Source organism: Indicator indicator, chromosome 23 (assembly GCF_027791375.1).
Source record: "Indicator indicator isolate 239-I01 chromosome 23, UM_Iind_1.1, whole genome shotgun sequence".
Lineage (NCBI taxonomy): Eukaryota > Metazoa > Chordata > Aves > Piciformes > Indicatoridae > Indicator > Indicator indicator.
The window spans coordinates 7514869-7532755 of record NC_072032.1 but is presented as its reverse complement, the minus strand read 5'-3'; the positions used below and the strand labels follow the sequence as shown (position 1 = coordinate 7532755).

The following is a 17887-nucleotide window of genomic DNA, read 5'->3' as shown; positions in this document are numbered from 1 at the left end:
ATAAAGGTTGGACCAGATGATTCTTAGGATCCCTTCCAACCTGGCATTCTGAGGAACTCAAGGTTTTGGTTTGTGTCATTGCTTTGCTTCTGTAAGGAGACAAAAGAAAAAAAAGCCATGAGGATAAGGCCAGGGCAGCTATTGGGTTTGTCCTTTCCTTGAAGCACAGTGGAATACTCTGCTTTTTTGGACTGGGTGCAGCAAAAATGTCCCAAAGTTGGTGTTCCAGACTCTGCTGTTTGCCAGAGATAACACAACTACTGCAGTGGCAGCGATAAGTGAAGTCGTTGTAAGAGTTGAGGCACCTCTGAGAACACAGCCATAAGAAAAGAGAAGCTGTCAGATTGCATCTGACCCAAAAAATTGGTTAGAATAACCTCTTAAATTCTACTTTTTAACATTTTTTTTTGACAGCTTCGTTAGAGATATTTTCAGGGCTTATGAAAACAAAAGGCTCCCAACTCAAACACATTCTTTCCTTTTCCCAAGTAAACACGTTGCAACCTGCACCTACCAAATCACCCTGAGCTACCAGCACCTGAGAGCCAAGATGGTCTTGTTCCAGCTGCTAACATTTCTGAACATTGCTGTTCTCCATGCTCAGAAAAGCCGGGGTTGATTTTTTTATTATTATTTTTTTTTCTCCTATATCAAGCAAAAAACTCACTTAGTAAGATTTTACTTTGCTAAAATGATTCTTCAAAGGGAACTTCCAAACTTGAACAAAGCCAGCAGATGTAGTTTCCCCTCAACCTCTGTAGATAACCTTACAGTGAGGGTGGTGAGACACTGGAACAGGTTGCTCAGGCAGGTTGTGGATGCCCCCTCCCTGGAGGTGTTCAAGGCCAGATTGGATGAGGCCTTGAGCAATCTGGACTGGTGGGAGGTGTCCCTGTCCATGGCAGGGGGTTGGAACTGGATGATCTTGAAGGTCCCTTCCAACCTAAACCATCCTATGAACCTATGAATATAAAAACTGGAGAACAGAGAGTGAAAAACACATTGGACTTTTAAAATTCCTGAGTTGTTTTTTATCTTTTACTAATTAAAGGCATCCTGTGTTGGTGATTATTACAATAAATAGGGCCAAATGGGATTTTTTTTTTCCTTTTTTTTTTTCCTGGCTCTGCAATTAAAACTGAAAGCAGATTTTGCCCTTGCAGCTTCAAGCTGAGGTTGTCCTCTGTGTGGACATTCCCCGTGCACATCCTGCTGCACACAGCCTCCTGCTCTTTGTATGAAGCCTTAAACAAAACCCAACAAAACCCCACTTACCAGACAGCATCTACAAAACTGTAAGCCAGCCAGATACATGATAATAAAAGCCAGAGACCCTGGAAATAATTAACACAGATTGAAATAACAGATTGCTTGGAAGAAATGGTTGGAGCCAGTTCCTCAGGATTGGCAACACGCGCTCCTGGCGACTCGATAAAACTCCCTGTTTTCTCCCAGCCTCTCCAAAACGTGTCTGAATTATGCATATTTGAATTTCCCCCACACACAATCCCTCCCCTGGTTTCACAGCCCAGCACCAAGCTCTGAATAGCTGGCTGTGTCACATGCCATCCAGTAGAGTCTCCCAGCTCCGTGTGTGGTCCCCGTGGGATAAAGTGCTACCTTTTGGGAAGCTCGGGGAGCCGCCGCGAGCAGCGCCTTGTGTCCAAAGCACAAGTTCCCATTTTGCTGTGGCAAAGAACATATAAATAGTCCCTCTAAAGAGTGGTTTGAAAATGAAGTTGGAGCAGCACTGGGGTGGCTGGGTCATTAGAATTGCCAAATACCTTCTCTTCTGTGGACAGCAAAAAGCTCCGCATTCCTCGAAGGGGAGCGCGGGCAGGCGTTTGAAAGCCCAAGTTTTGTTTGGTGTGATTATTTTGGGGGGGGATGAATAGGAGCAGCACACGTCTATTTACTGCTGCTGGTTAATCAGGAGTGCTTGGAATTGTGGTAACACCAGCATCAGCACTGGGGCACCCAGCCCTTGCCATTTGGGGATGCATCTTTTGTGCTCCAGAATGGGCTCTCAGTGGAGCTGCGTCAGGTCCAGCTTTGCAGGGGTTGTTGGGTTTGGGTTTGGTATTTTTTTTAGTGTTGTTTTTAAAATGGTTTTAAACTGAAAGAGGGGAGATTTAGACTAGATAGAAGAAAGAAATTTTTGTTTTTATAATGAGGGTGGTGAAATACTGGCACAGATTGCCCAGAGAAAAATTCAAGATCAGGTTGGATGGGGCTCTGAGCAACCTCATGTAGTTAAAGATGTCTCTGCTTATTGCAGAAAGATGTCTCTGCTTATTGCAGGGGGATTGGGCTAGATGACCTCTAAAGGTCCCTTCTAACCCAAACCATTCTATGTTTCTATGATTTATGGATGTGTTTTGGTTTTTAAACATAAAGATGTGATAAAATGATCTCACTGTCTGGCCATGGTGGTGTTGGGTTGATGGTTGGACTCGATGATCTTAAAGGTCTTTTCCAACCCACATGAGTCTATGATTCTTTGTTTCTTTGATTCTTTGTTATTCTGTGATCTATTGGCTTTATGGACTTGTTGGACTTGTTCCCCTCATGCCGCAGGCTGGCCAGGGAAGTGGTGGAGTCACCATCCCTGGAGGTGTTTGAAAAGCACGTAGGCATGGCACTTCAGGACATGGTTTAAAGGCCATGGTGGTGTTGGGTCAGTGGTTGGATATGATATCTTTAGAGGTTTTTTTTTCCAACCTTAAGGATTCTCTAATTCTATGCTGTTGCTTTGACCCAGCATCCTGGCCATGCTGGTGGAGCTGCTCACAGCCCTTGCTGCCCACAGCTGCAAAGGCTCTCTCCTGCCCAGTGCTCTGGTGCCTGCAAGGAGATAAGGCTTTTTTATCAACTCATCCTTCTCTCCTGCTTCCAGGAGATTCTGTGGAGTGTAGAAGCTGCCACAGGGTGATTTACCTATGAGGAGTATTATCCCAGTCTCCATCATAGCAAGAGAGACAGAGAGGTGCCCAGCACATAGACGTCCCTCCTCCCATCTAAATGTGGGGGGCAAACCCCACCCCAGTCCAGATGGATGAATTGAATGCTCTACTTTCAACCCATTTTTCCATCAGCCTAACAAAACCAAGCCATCACCTGCATCAGTTCCTGAAAGCCTGGGCTAATTTGTGATCAAAGGAGACCTCTTTTTTCTTTGCAGAAGAGCACTAAATGCATTCCAGTTGGGGGGGGGGGGGGGAGAGGAGAGGGGGGCTGGCAACACTGTGCCCAAGCTTTGTCAAAGCCTAAATTGTGTTTTCTGCATTGAAATGTGCCCAGATTCGTTATAAACAAGGCAGCAACAGCAGGCAGGCACGTTCCCCACTAGCCAGAGCAGACAAACTTGCCAGGATGTAAGCTTTAGAGATGAGATCAGGTCAAAACCAGTGGTGTTTGTCATCAGCCACGGACACTGAGACTCCTTTCTGATGCCACTTCTGGGTTCAGTTGCTGGTAACCCATCACGTCTGTCAGCCCTGATGGTTTAATGGGCTGCAAGTTACATTGGCAGGATCAGACCTGGAAATCAAAGGTGTCCAAACTGAGCTGGGGTGTGTAAGACCAAAAATGAGTAGAGCAATTGTTTCATTTTTGTTTCCAGAACTGAAACTCTTGGTGTTTTTTGTTTTTTTTTCCTAGCCTTTCTCTAGGCTACTTCTGAGGCCACCCAAAAGATTTGTGTGTTTTCAACCCAAATCAAACCAACTGTTTAGGGATCAAACTGATGTGCTGTTGTGGAATAAGAGATATAAAATCCCTTGCTTAAGAGTCTGAAGTTTGTTTGATTTGTGTGCACCACTTTATTTAGTAAAGAAGAGGCTCCTATAAGCAGTGGAAAAAATTACAGCTAATTTCTGAAAGGCAAAGTCAGCAGCGAGTCTCAAACCGCCGCTGCTTGTATTTTGTTTCCAAATTCTATTTTGGAATCTGATAATTGAAACAGCATTTGCTGAGCAGGGCTGCAAACACAAATCCCTGCTCCAGCCCTTTCCCTGCTGCTCCTGTCTGCAGAGTTCTGAAGAAGCTGTAGAGCCTGCGCCTGCTGTCAGATGGAGAAATAGGATGGGCTTGTAGTGACAGGATGAGGGGGGATGGATTTGAGCTGGAAGAGAGGAGGTTTAGACTGGAGATTAAGAAGAAATTCTTTACAGTGAGGGTGCTGAGACACTGGAACAGGTTGCCCAGGGAGGTTGTAGATGCCTCCTCCCTGGAGGTGTTCAAGGCCAGGTTAGAAAAGGCCTTGGAGAGGTTCAAGAAACATGTGGTCATGGCACTTGGGGACATGGTTTAATGGCCATAGTGGTCTTAAGGTTGAATAATCTGTAAGGTCTCTTCCAGCTAAAACAATTCTATGATTGTGTGCTTCTATATATGTAACACAAAAGGTTTTGAAGTGGGGCAGATGCCCACATCTAAGGGGGAAGATGAAGAAGATGGGTCTGTTTTAAAGGACAAACGGTGTGTGTGAAGGGAAGGGAGTTCACCTGCATGCGGTTTGGGGGCCGAATGCAACTTCTCTTCTTCAGCCAGCTCCTGGGTTAGGTCTCACCACAGGGTGAGCTGGGGGATGTTGGCACAGCCCACAAGCCAAGAGCCGTGAGCGGTCAATCCTAGGGGATGTAGGTGCATGGAGGTATTGTTTGGTTTACTGAAGTTCAGGTTTCTGTCTATTCCTGCAGTCTTGGATCAGTAAAAACGCTGAAGCCGATGCTAACCTAAATCTGTTCAATGTGACAGAACAAGATGAAGGAGAATATCTGTGTAGAGCCAACAATTTCGTAGGCATAGCCGAAAAACCATTTTGGCTCCACATTCGCAAACCAAAACCAGGTAAACCACAGACTCTGTCCCAAGGCCCTGGCAACTGCAAGAATGAGCTATATATAACATTTTTAAGCAGCTTAGTGATTAAAATGACTATTCATTTTGTATTATATGCTGTCAACTGACATGGCTGAATGGCTTTACTCTATTTTCTGGCTAATTTCGTTTTTTTTAATTATTATTATTATTAATTTATAATACTTTTTTTTTTTTTTTTACCTCCACAAGAATGTAATGCCTTTACAGCAATTGCCATGGAAAAATTCCCACAATAAAATGACTGTCAAAATTTTGCTCCCAACCTCTTCCTGCTTTTATTCCTTTCCTTTCCAATTGAGTGCTGAGAACAGAACTGCACCTTAATGACCTGCTGACGTTCAACCAAACTGGTTCAGCATTTTTACCCCAAAAACTGATATGATCAGTGCATAGATATCTGTCCCTTGGAGGAGTGGTGGAGAAATAAATATCAGCATTGCAAAAGTGTCGAACGGCAACAGCAATCTCCTGGGCCCTGGGGTTTGACCCTAGTGTGGAGGATTTGGCTGCTGTGCTGCTCGATGTCACTGCAGGAAGGCTCCTTCTGGGCACCTTCTTGTAATCAATGTGTGGTACACTGAAAAAAGGGTTCTCAGATTCTCTTCTTATTTGAAGAATTAATGAACCAAAATGTTTGTATCCATTCCTCTGGTCAGCACTTGACTCCTTCCCCACTACCTCTCCCTCCTTTCTCCTTTCTCACTGTCTTCCCTCTCCTTCCTTTCCCCACCTTTCTTTCCCCCACCCCTTTACTCACCCTACTAACCTGAAGTCAGTCATATTGTGGGGGCAATTTTTCAGCTGGATGCTTTTGCTTGCATGCTTCTCTAGTGGGACAGAGTAAGAACCTGGTGAAGGGACCTTTTTTTTTTTTTCTTTTTCTTTTTTTTTTTTACCTCTTTTGTGTGCTTTTGACTACAGGTTGCAGAGGGGAATTGAATAAATCAATGCGGACGCTGGGCCATTGGAAAACAAAACAAAACAAACCACTTTTTAATCTGCTTTGAGAAATTTGCCTCTGGTGTCTTCACCCTTGCTGGGAATGTGGCTTATTCTCTGTTTTTCCCCTCTTTCTATATGTGTTTTTTTCTCCCCCTAGACGGCAGGTGTTAACACCACGGATAAGGAGCTAGAGATTCTGTACTTGCGCAATGTAACTTTTGAGGATGCTGGGGAATATACTTGTCTCGCAGGGAATTCTATTGGGTTCTCCCATCACTCTGCTTGGCTGACGGTGCTACCAGGTATTTCCTTCTCTGCTGGCCTCTTCCTTCCTTCCTGCCTTCTCTCCTTCTCCACGGTGTCTCCATGTTTTGCTTTAGAAATGCCAAGTTAGTTCCTGCAGGCCGCCCTTCGTTTTGGAAGGGAGCCCGTTCTGCAAGGAGGGTTCCCCTCTGAAGAGTGCTGTGCTGGTGGTAAATCCACCCAGCAGAAGACCTCTGGTGCATATTCACAGCTGAGACTTTTTGCACTGCATCTCCAGATTTAAATGGTTTGTGCAGTGATGGGACAAAATGCCCAGTGTCTTTCTGCAGCAAGCAGGGCAAGGGAGGTTCTCCTTCCTCCTCTACTCTACCCTGCTGAGGCCACATCTCAAGTGTTCTGTCCAGGTCTGGGGTCCTCAGTTCAAGAAGGACAGGGACTTGCTGGAGAGGGTACAGCCAAGGGCTACAAGGAAGCTGAGGGGGACTGGAACATCTTTGTGATGAGGAAAGGCTGAGAGAATTGGAGCTTTTTATCCTGGAGAATAGCAGACTCAGGGGGGATCTGATCAATGCTGCTCAATACTTAAAGGATGGGTGGCAGGAGGATGGGACCAGGCTCTGTTCAGTGGTGCCCAGTGACAGGACAAGGGGCAATGGGCACAAACTGGAACATAAGAAGTTCCATCTGAACATGAGGAGGAGCTTCTTTAACTGAAGGGTGACAGAGCCCTGGAACAGGCTGACCAGGGAGGCTGTGGAGTCTCCATCTCTGGAGACTTTCCAAACCCACCTGGATACATTCCTGTGTGATCTGCTCTAGGTGAACCTGCCTTGGCAGGGGGGTTGGACTCAATGATCTACAGTGGTCCCTTCCAACCCCTAACATTCTGTGATCTAGATAACAAGGAGATGTTCACAGCCTCTTTGTAGGGAGACTGTTAAGTGACAAGATTAGGACTTTTTCTTCTTAAACAGCCAGAGGGAGAAGGAAAAAGCATCAGGGGCAACGTTTTTAAAGTAGAGCAGGCTAGATTTAGATTGGACATTAGGAAGAAGTTCTTTACTATGAGAGTGGTGAGGCACTGGAGCAGGTTGCCCCCAAAAGCTGTGAAAATCTCATCCCTGGAATTGTATTAAGACCAGGCTGGATGAGGTTGTGAGCAAGCTGGTCTAGTGGGAGGTGTCCCTGCCTATGGCAGGGGGTTGAAACTGGATGATCTTTAAAGTCCCTTCCAACTCAAGCCTTTCTAAGATTCTCTGAAACCTCCCCATCAGATGGTACAGGGCATCTAAACTGGCCATGGACTTTGGATCATCTTATGGAGGAACCTTTCTGTCTAGCCTCATATCTTAACCTAAAATTAGATGCACAAGTGGTTGGTGTCAACACACCCCTCCCTGCCTGGAGCATTATTTCCACTTCATGCATGAGCAGGTCAAGATAGCCATCTCCAACAGAAGGTTAAGGAGAGTCATCTGCAGAGAGAGCCCAAGAGCTCTGGCTCCCAGGGGCGTTGCATGCTGCCTGCTCCAGCTGGAATCCATGAAAGCTGCAGTGGGCTTGAAACCAGAGGCCAGAGTGACCTCAATTTTGTAGTTATTTCATGTGCAAAGCTCTGCTAATGAAGCCAGCTCAGAATATGCAACAGAGGGATCTGCTTTCCAAAGGAGGACAATGAGGCTGTGCTGGCCCTTAACCTGCAGCATCTATCTCCAGCTGTGGGGCAAGCTTAAGCACGGTGCAGGAAAGCACCAGCAATGTTTACACTGAGCCTCCTGGGTGCTGTGCCTTGCAGAGGGTGCAGGAACAAGCTGGAGTATGTTCAGTAGACCCTCACTGACAGGACACACAAAATCTGACCCACTCCTCTTGGCATCACTCAGTCCCAGGCCACGTTTGGGTCCATCTCACAACACATCCACCTCAGGATGTGTTCAGGAACTGGAAACTTTGGCATTTCTAATCTTGACTTTCTCTGGTGGGGTGTTATGGGGGTCATTGCTTCTCCTGGGGCTCAAGAAGGTCTCCTCCATGCCTGACCCTGCTGCTGGTGGGATCTGCTGGTCTTTTCTCTGTTTGTTTGCCAGCTCTGTAATAGCTGATCTGACCCTGTTTCTGCTTCTGCCATCCACTGGATGAGAAACGGTTGGCTTTGGTTAGAAGATGAGCATTTCTGTGGTTTTGAGAGTCTCCTGATGCTGTCTCATCTGAGGCTTGTGCTGTTTTCACAATGTATGAACTCACCTCACCTTACTCAAACAAAGGATAAGCAGGAGAAAACCCTCCAGAAAAAAAAAAAATAACTGATGTGGAACTTTATCTTGAAGTCAGGCGCAGTGAAGGACAACCACCTGTGCAGCAGCAGGTCTCCAAACCCTCCCCACAGAGAGGCTGCAGGACACAGCACACCTGGGGAACCTCTGCTTGTAGAGCCCTGTCCACACCATGGGAGGAGGGACATGGAGCAGAGGGCAGGACGGTGTGAGCCAAAGCAGCAGAGCTGTGCCACCAACCATAGTGCTTGATCCTGGGAGATCTGGTAACCCCTCCTCCTCACAGGAGGAGACTGGGAGTCTCCCAGTGTCACCCTTGCCCCATGTCCCGCTGGAAATAGCCACCAAAGACCTGATGTGGAGCCTGCTGCTGCCAGGGGGAAGCTCCTGCTGCTGGCTGGAGGTGCTGCTTTGGGGCAGCAGTGACAGACACGAGCCATCAGTGAGTCACCATGCCAGCATGACTTCATTATAAAGTTGCCCACTGCTGACTGTTCCTCTGATGCCAGCACACCTCTAGGGTACAGAAAATCAGTCCCACCATGGTTCCTTCCACAGGTTTATGTGCCTGTCCTGAAAGGAACAAGGGGAGAAACACAGCTGGTCCCAAAAGCATCTTGCTAGCAGGTAGCCACTGCTGATGGTCTCATGCCATCACCCTCCTGGCTGAGTCGCCTCTCTGGGCCAGACTTTCCAGCCCTTTCCCAGCAAAACTACGTTTCCATAAAATAATTGCACAAATTGCTCTCATGAGGCTTTTCCTCTGACTGATGTCTTACCCCTGGGTGCCCTTCAAGCCCCTTGGTCCCTCAAGGCAGGCACTGGTCTGGTGGAATTCTTTGCTGGAGAAGCCAAATCAGCCAAGTGCAGCAAACCCCAGTCCTGCAGCCTTTGCACATCTGAGACATCCACCTATGTGGTGAGGGTGTGCGTGGAAAGCAAGATCTGGGTCAGAGGAACATCACAGACAGGTGAAGATGCCTTCAGCCTAGAGCAGTGATTTTTAACCTGTGAGCTGAAGGCTGTTAGAAAGCCCATGGTTCAACCAGGGGCAGTAAAATTACCCCATCAAGGGCAAGCCAAATATTTTAGCTCCAACCACACGTGGAAAACCACTAGACTAGGAGAGTCCCCTCACTGAAGGTGGTGTAGATGAGCAAGTCCTCCCCAAATATTCATTGTGCTGCATTTGGGCAGCTGCCCACCCTGTCCTGACTGCTCCCTCTTGTCACCCTGCAGCAGAGGAGCTCCTGGAGATGGATGACTCGGGCTCAGTGTACGCTGGCATCCTCAGCTATGGCACTGGCTTTGTTCTCTTCGTCATGGTGGTGGCTGCTGTGTTTGTCTGCAGGATGAAAACACCAAACAAAAAAGCCATCAACACCCCCACTGTACAGAAAGTCTCCAAATTCCCACTCAAGAGACAGGTAACAGAAAGTAGATACAAGATTCCTACTCCCCTCTATGGGCATCCCTTTGGTTGGTTGGGGTTTTTTGCCCCTGCCTTGAAATTTTCTCTCCAGGTGAGAAGCTCTGCCAGAAAAAGCATTGTCCAAGAGGGGACATAAGCTGGCTGCAGCCTGGGAGTTTAACTCCTTTTGTTCATTTCCATTCAAGTGGTGCAGTAGCTGGTGGCAGTTGACTCTGGTTCATGAGCAGCTCCCAGGCAGCCATGTTTCTATCACCCTTGTCCAAGAGGGGCTGGTAGTGCAGCCATGCACAGCAAGCACATCTTGCAGGGGGACAGATTAGTCCAGGCTGCCTGGTGGAGCAGGGATTCGTTTGGGAAGCAGGAACACATTTAGTTATGCCAGTTCCTGCTGTCACGGTGGTCGCTGGTGAACCCCAAACCAGCTCTCATGGAGATGGGAGAGGATCCTTTTTCTCAGTTGGAGCAGTTGGAGATGCTCTGCTGTGGGTAATTGCAGAGAACAAAAGACACTGTGTAGAACCATGTGGTGATGGATTTCATGGCTTTGGTGCAAGCTGATGGGAAGCATCTACAGTGCCAGGACAGGAGAAGTCACCCCATGGCCTCTACATTGTGTGGAGATGCACACAGAGTGAAAGAACAGATTGTACCTCCTGCCAGCTGGGGGACACTTGCTGACCTGTCCTACTTTTCCACCAGCTAAAAACCTGGTATGAGCCTAGATGAGTGCATTTTTGCAAGGATGGAGGGAGAGGTGAATGGTGAAGTGGGATTTAGACTAGACATTAGAAATAAATTCTTTTCAGTGAGGGTAGTGAGACACTGGAACAGGTTGCCCAGGGAGGTTGTGGATGCCCCCTCCCTAGAGGTGTTCAAGGCCAGGTTGGATGAGGCCTTGAGCAGCCTGGTCTAGTGGGAAGTGGCAAGGGGGTTGGAACTGGATGACCTTCAAGGTCCCTCCCAACCCAACTCATTCTAGGCTTCTATGATTCCCCATTCAGACATTTCCAGAAGGGTGTGGGTGGGCGCAGAGAGTCCAAACCCCTGCAGCGATCCGCCTCAGGCAGCACCTTCCTGAGGGATGCAGTTGGCAATAACTCTCCTTTTGCTCTACCCAAGCAGGTGTCGCTGGAGTCCAACTCTTCCATGAACTCCAACACGCCCCTGGTGCGGATCACGCGGCTCTCCTCCAGCGATGGGCCCATGCTGGCCAACGTCTCTGAGCTGGAGCTGCCTCCAGACCCCAAGTGGGAACTGGCACGCTCTCGGTCAGTCAGCCAGCGGGTTGGGGTCCCCCGTGCCTGCTGGTGCTGTCACCACCCCCAGTGCCCACTAACACGCCTCCTTGTTCCCTCCCTCCAGCCTGACCCTGGGGAAGCCGCTCGGCGAGGGCTGTTTTGGCCAAGTGGTGATGGCAGAAGCCATTGGGATTGATAAGGACAAGCCAAACAAGGCCATCACGGTGGCTGTCAAGATGTTAAAAGGTATGAGCAGTCCAGGGAAGGCAGAACAAGGTACTGCACTGGGGTTGCCCTCTCCTTCCCTCTCTTGTAAGTCTTTCAGACACACAAAAGAGAAGAAAGCAAGAGCAGCCTTCCTGCCCCTTGGCCTGCAGAGCCTGGGGCTGAGGGCTGGTTTCTTGGAGAGCACCTGAAAGTGCAGATCCCAGCAGGAAGAGGGCCTGGGAATTCACCAAGTTTTCTGCCAAAGAGTAATAACATCCCTGAGAAGAAGGGGAACCCCCTTCACGTTGAGCCAGCTCCATGAATCAGCTCACTCCTTGCTCCTCCCAAATCTGCTCAATCCTGCAGAAATGCAGTTCCCAGGCTCCTTCTTGAGGAGTTTCTTCATTGAAGAAACGTGATCCCAAACTCCTGAGAGGTTAAAGGGAGGCCAGCAATGGGCACCTCCAGATGAGTCTCCATTTCCCATCCTTCCACAGACAACTCACAGACAAAAATTCCTCTGAGGAGTCCAGCTGGAGCAAGTAGGGCAGATGCTCCAGCCACTAGCAGCCTTGGGGTTAGGTTACTTGGTGGGCTGACACCTTTACAACAAACAAAAAAATCACATTTCTTATCAGTAAAGGATTCACTTCAGTTCCCTTTCCTTCAGTCTGTTCTGAAGTTGGTTTTGGAAGCAGGACTATTTCCATCTCTCCAAACCGAAGCATTCATCTGGGGAGGTTTCCCCTCATTTTTCTACTTTTGGAGAAAAATATTTCTAATTTTGTAGAAAAATTGCAACTTTCCAGAAAAAAAAAAAAAAAAAGATTCCTTCCTTGTAGCCCCTCTCCAGCTCTGGCCTTAACTCCTTAACTCTTTGACCCTGGAGACAAGGGAAGGAAACAATCAGAAAACCAAAATGATCCCCAGTGTCAAAACTGACTTTTTTTCATTAATACTTCAGGGTTAAACAGAAGGTGAAAAGCTTTATTGATTTCCATACGAATATTTCTCTCCATTTATTTAATGTTTAAGTTTTTGGGTTTGTTTTGGTTGTTTTGGGGGAGGTTTTTTGGTGGTAATAGGCTTGGGTTCGATTCTTCTTTCCAAAGTAGACTAAACCCAAATCCTGCCAGATTTTAAGCAGTTCCCCCATTGAAGCCCCACATGGCTATGCAGCCAAACACTTCATTCTCTTCCTGACACTGGGTTTTTGCTTTCCTTTCTGTCTCTCTGCAGATGATGCCACGGACAAGGACCTTTCCGACCTGGTCTCTGAGATGGAAATGATGAAAATGATTGGGAAGCATAAAAACATCATTAACCTGCTGGGTGCCTGCACGCAGGATGGTAGGTAGCAAAGCCAGCCTGGTGCTCACAGAGCTTTGGGAGGAGCAGGTTTGACTGCTCCTTCTGTGTGGTCTCCCAGAGGAGATTTGAGTGGGGAGCTGTTCCCCCCCTGGATGCTGATGTTCTGCCCCTTGCAGGACCGCTCTACGTGTTGGTGGAATACGCGTCCAAGGGGAACTTGCGGGAATACCTCAGGGCACGCCGCCCACCCGGCATGGACTACTCCTTTGACACCTGCAAGCTGCCCGAGGAGCAGCTGACGTTTAAAGACCTGGTTTCCTGTGCCTACCAGGTGGCCCGTGGCATGGAGTACTTGGCATCTCAGAAAGTGAGTTGAGAAGGCTCATCTGGTAGAAGGGGTGGTTAGCCCCATGCGTGCCAAGGCGTGAAGTGCTGGGTGTGTGCAGGGCAACCTCAAGCAAAGTGTTTCAGGCAGAACCTTTCTACAGAGCACAGTTTTCAGTACAAAGTATCTTAGGTTCTCTGCAGGAGGCTTCGTGAAGAAGTTATCAAGTCATAAAATTGTTTTGCCTGGAAAAGACCTTTAAGATCATCAAGTCCAACCATCAACCCAACACCATCTGTAGTACCAGTGTCTCCCCACCCTCGCTGGAAAGAACTTCTTCCTAATCTGCAGTCTAAACCTCCTCTCCTCAGGCTTCAATCCATTCCCTCTCATCCTATCACTACAAGGCCTTGTAAAAAGTCCCTCTCTCCTACTGGAAGGCTGCTCTAAGGTCTCCCTGGAGTCTTCTCTTCTCCAGGCTGAACAGCCCCAACTCTCTGCCTGTCCCCATAGGGGAGGTGCTCCCTCTGATCAGCCCTCTGATCACCTTCATTCTCTATCACCTCTGATCATCAACTTCTGATCATCAGCCCACACTCCTCTTCTTGGAGAAAGCAGGGCAGAGGGATAGCTTCACACCCAGCAGGCACTGACAAAAGAGGAGGGTTGGCTTTCTGTCTGTGCCATCCCTTTAGGGGAGAAAAGAATCCGTGGCTGTGTCAGGGATGGGATGTTGCCTGCATGATGAGGCAGTGATACAGAACGACGTGAGGAGCTTTATGAGCGTGCGAGTCAGTGCAAGGGCAGCTCATAAACCCCCCAGTTCTGCTTGTCCCAGGCATGAGCAGCTAACAAGCTCTTCTTTCTTGCCTTGCTCACCTTCCACAGTGCATCCACCGTGACTTGGCAGCCAGGAACGTGTTGGTCACTGAGGACAACGTGATGAAAATCGCCGATTTTGGCCTCGCCAGGGACGTTCACAACATCGACTACTACAAGAAAACCACCAATGTGAGTATGGGGCTGCCAGGTGCTGCAGTTCTCCTCCTGGCAGGGAACTCAGTCATCCCTGCAGCAAGTGGCCCCTGTGCTACAGCTCCCTTTCTAGAAGGGTTTGGGAGGAAGAAATCTGGTAGCCTCACCTCATGAGGCACTGTAGATAGGCTGGTCCCAGGAATCCACCCACTACCCATTCTCCTCCTGAGGGATACTGTGGCTGCTCACAGCTGGTTGTGAGGTGTGTTCCAATGTCTCACCACTCTCACTGTAAAGAATTTCTTCTAAATCTCCAGTCTAAATCTCCTCTCTTCCAGCTTCAATGCATTCCCTCCCATCCTACCACAACAAATCTATCCCTTCAAATCTAAACCAGGTTTGGACCTAGGAATCAAACTTCTTCCAACCAAAGTGTTGTTTGCTGCATTTAGGAGCAGGGGATGCTGTTCCCATGCAGAGATTTAGATGCTCTGGGAGGTTAAAGCTGCCTTGGCAATGAAACAGAACCCTCTGCAGAGAAGCCTTCACTCCAGGGCTGTCAGTGAAGATCCAGGGATCAAATCCTCTAATCTGTTTATGTGTGGCCACTGCTGCTTTGGGCAGTGACCGGGAAGGCAGATGTGGTTGGTAATGAAAACTGGATTAGAAAAGAAGATTCAGATGGTGCCGTAGTGGCTGGGGGAATATGCTGATGGGATGTTCCCATTGTCTTCCTAATTACAGGGTCGGCTGCCTGTGAAATGGATGGCTCCAGAAGCCTTGTTTGACCGGGTCTATACTCACCAGAGCGATGTGTAAGCAAATCCCCTACCCACTCTTTGAACAGCCATAAAATGAGAGGCAAATCCATGCCTGCTGTAGCATCCTAAAGACAAAACATCTGGAGCTCCTGGGGATGCGAAAGTGAAGGAATTGGTTCCAAGCTGCAGCTTTGCACATCTGGTTTTTGTTTTACTGTTATCTTGGTGCTTTCATCTGAGGATCATAGAATCCTAGAGTGGGTTGGGTTGGAAGGGACCTTGAAGATCATTTAGTTCATCAGTTCCAAGCTGCAGCTTTGCACACGTGGCTTTGTTTTGCCATTATCTCATTGCTTTCATCCATGCATCATAAAATCATAGGATCCAAGAATGGTTTGGGTTGGAAGGAACCTTAGAGATCATCTAGCTCCAACTCCCCTGCCATGGGCAGGGACACCTCCTACTAACCAGCTTGCTCGAGGCCCCATCCAACCTGGCTTTTAACACTTGCAGGGAGGGGGCATCCACAACTTCCCTGGATTCCTAGTGAGCTGCTGAAAATTTTTGGAAGGTTATTTCTTATCCAGTTTATAGAGGAGGCAATTTCATCCTGCAGTCCCCCAGAAATGGTTAAAAAAAAAAAAAAGGCAAAAAAAAAAAATACCCTCAGCTTCCTCCACACTTTGCCCCAGACAGTTACACCTCAGCTGGGTAGGTGGAATGAGCTTGGGCATGTTCTGTGTGTTCTTAGTGGAGTTGATCAGAGACTATTCCACAAATATTTTCTCGGATTAATTTTTGCCACTTCCTTTATTTGCTTTTATTTATCATTTAATCTTGTCCATTTTAGTGCCTCTGCATAAGCAAGGAGCAGAGCAGAGTCAGTCTGAATCCCATCTCAGTAGCTCAGCAGAGTCAGTCTGAATCCCATCTCAGTAGCTCAGCATAAACCCTGCCTTTTTTTTTATTTCAATTTTGGGGTTGCTAATGGCATTTTGACAGCAGCTCAGCAGCCTGCTCCTCACAGCTTGCAGTTGGACAAAGGAATTTTGTCTATTTCTGTATTTTTGGTGGCATGCTTTGGCTTTTACTGCTCTGCAATCATCATTTCCACACTTAAGCATTGCTGCAGTGGGCACGAGAGACAACTCAGAGCTAGAAGGGAGAGCAAGAGCTGGAAGAGGGGAGAGCAGGCATGCATGGAAGAGGAGCAGAGACAGATAATCCCTGTTTTCAAACAGAAAAAGAAGGCAAAAAGATATTTTTGAAGAAGAGGACTTTTAAGCAGAGCACAGCTGCAGGGCTGGAGCCTGTAACATTAGTGCTCCACTGCTTTTTATTTTGTTGTTGTTGTTGGGGGTCTCTTTTTTTTTTTTTTCCTCCTCCCAGCTTGGCCAGTGAGATGAGTGTTGTAACAAGCAAGTTTTGGTATCAGCTTGCACAATTAGTGGCCTGTGGTTCCAAGCCTGCAATTCAGTGAAGCTGTGCATGAATAATTTGATTTGTTCCATTCAGTGGAGCTGGTGGATAGACCTAACAAAGAGCTGGGGGTGATAGATGGGCTGTCACCTATCTGATTAAATGCTCATTTCAATTTCAGACTTGGTGCCTGGGATTTCTTTGCTATTGAGTTGGATCAGCAGAGATCTCCAAGTAACTAGTAAAAATGGCCTAGGCAATTAGTCATGCTATTGATGACTTTGTTAGCTATGCATGGCTGCACAGAAAGAAAGCCAGGCAGGGTCCAAGGGGATATGGGGGGGGGGGGGCTTGGAAAAAAAAAAAAAAAAAAAAAACCAAACCAAACCTCATTGAATGTTAAAGATCTTTTCTTTGGTTTCCAGCTGGTCTTTTGGAGTGCTACTCTGGGAGATCTTCACTTTGGGAGGGTCTCCGTACCCGGGAATTCCTGTTGAGGAACTCTTCAAACTCTTGAAGGAAGGCCATCGGATGGACAAGCCTGCAAACTGCACCCATGATTTGTGAGTGTGCGGTGAGGGCAGCTCCTCAGCCTGCTCCCCCTTTCCTCTGTGGCCAAATGCCACCCCCAAGCCATGGTTTGGGTTGTTGGGGCATCCCTGCTGGGAGGCTGTGAGGCCAACACCACCAGGTGGACTCGCCCACCCCAGCTCATTGTGACTCAGCCCATGACTGCCGAGAGCCAGAAGGTGCCTGCTGTCATTTGGTGGCTGGTGGCTGGCGGTGTAGCTCTGGTGGGTCACCTTTAGGACAGGTTCTGCTCCTGCTTTGAGAACACAGGCATGGATGAGATGATCAGTAATGAGGAGCGTGGCTCCTCCAAACCCCTACAAACCCCTCCTCCTCCTCCTCCTCCTCCTCCTCCTCCCCCCAGCTGGCCATGCACCAAGGCCAGCGTGGCTCTTCCCCTGGGTGATGTGGGGGGGTGTGGGCACTGCTGAGCCCCACGTGTGACGGTGGCCTCTCACACAGGTACATGATCATGCGGGAGTGCTGGCACGCCGTCCCCTCGCAGCGCCCCACCTTCAAGCAGCTGGTGGAAGACCTGGACAGGGTCCTCACCGTGACGTCCACCGACGTGAGTGTGGGGTGGATGGCTGCAGGGAGGGGAGGGGGTTGCTCGGTCCCTGGTGGGTGGCATCCAGCACTGACGCCTCTGTTGCCCTGGCAGGAGTACCTGGACCTCTCAGTGCCCTTCGAGCAGTACTCCCCAGCCGGCCAGGACACCCACAGCACCTGCTCCTCGGGGGACGACTCAGTCTTTGCACATGACCTGCTGCCCGACGAGCCCTGCCTGCCCAAGCACCCCCCCTGCAACGGCGTCATCCGGACGTGAGGACCTCCCCTGGACAGACTGACGGACAGACAGGGACGGGCAGGGCGCCCACGGGAGGCACGGATGTGGGGCGCCCAGGGTGCGAAGCCCTAGTGAAGGATCTTCCAGTTGAACTGCGTGGTGTGCCCAGAGATTTGTGCTGTTGTCGAGCTGTTCAGGGTTAAAACAAAACACAACAGAGAAAAAAAAAAAAAACACAAAAAACCCCAAGCAAGAATAACAAACTTTTGGGGGTTGATTTTTTTTTTTTAATTATTTGTTTTCCCTCCCCTTGTTTTGGGTTTTCTTTTTCCTGTTGATTTTGCTGTATCAAAAGTCAAGAAGCACTGTTTGGCCTGAAGGAACTAATCTCTTGCCAAGATGATTTATCATAGACAATTCTAATTTTTTAGGGGGGGGTGTTTTTTTGTTGCTGTTGTTGTTGTGGGTTTTTTTTTTCTGTTTATTTTTCTTTATTTTT

General features: G+C 48.3%; 1 protein-coding gene across 1 annotated transcript in view; it reads left to right on the top strand.

Moving 5' to 3' along the window:
* FGFR3 (fibroblast growth factor receptor 3) overlaps nucleotides 1-17427 on the top strand; it is a 59078-nt gene extending 41651 nt beyond the window's left edge. The window contains exons 7-17 of the mRNA XM_054391562.1: nucleotides 5984-6128; nucleotides 9603-9790; nucleotides 10915-11063; nucleotides 11158-11279; nucleotides 12480-12590; nucleotides 12728-12918; nucleotides 13765-13887; nucleotides 14596-14666; nucleotides 16457-16594; nucleotides 17064-17169; nucleotides 17263-17427. Of these exons, the coding sequence (XP_054247537.1) occupies nucleotides 5984-6128; nucleotides 9603-9790; nucleotides 10915-11063; nucleotides 11158-11279; nucleotides 12480-12590; nucleotides 12728-12918; nucleotides 13765-13887; nucleotides 14596-14666; nucleotides 16457-16594; nucleotides 17064-17169; nucleotides 17263-17427 (1509 nt within the window). The remainder of the gene's footprint in view (nucleotides 1-5983; nucleotides 6129-9602; nucleotides 9791-10914; nucleotides 11064-11157; nucleotides 11280-12479; nucleotides 12591-12727; nucleotides 12919-13764; nucleotides 13888-14595; nucleotides 14667-16456; nucleotides 16595-17063; nucleotides 17170-17262) is intronic.
* The last annotated feature ends 460 nt before the right edge of the window (nucleotides 17428-17887 follow it).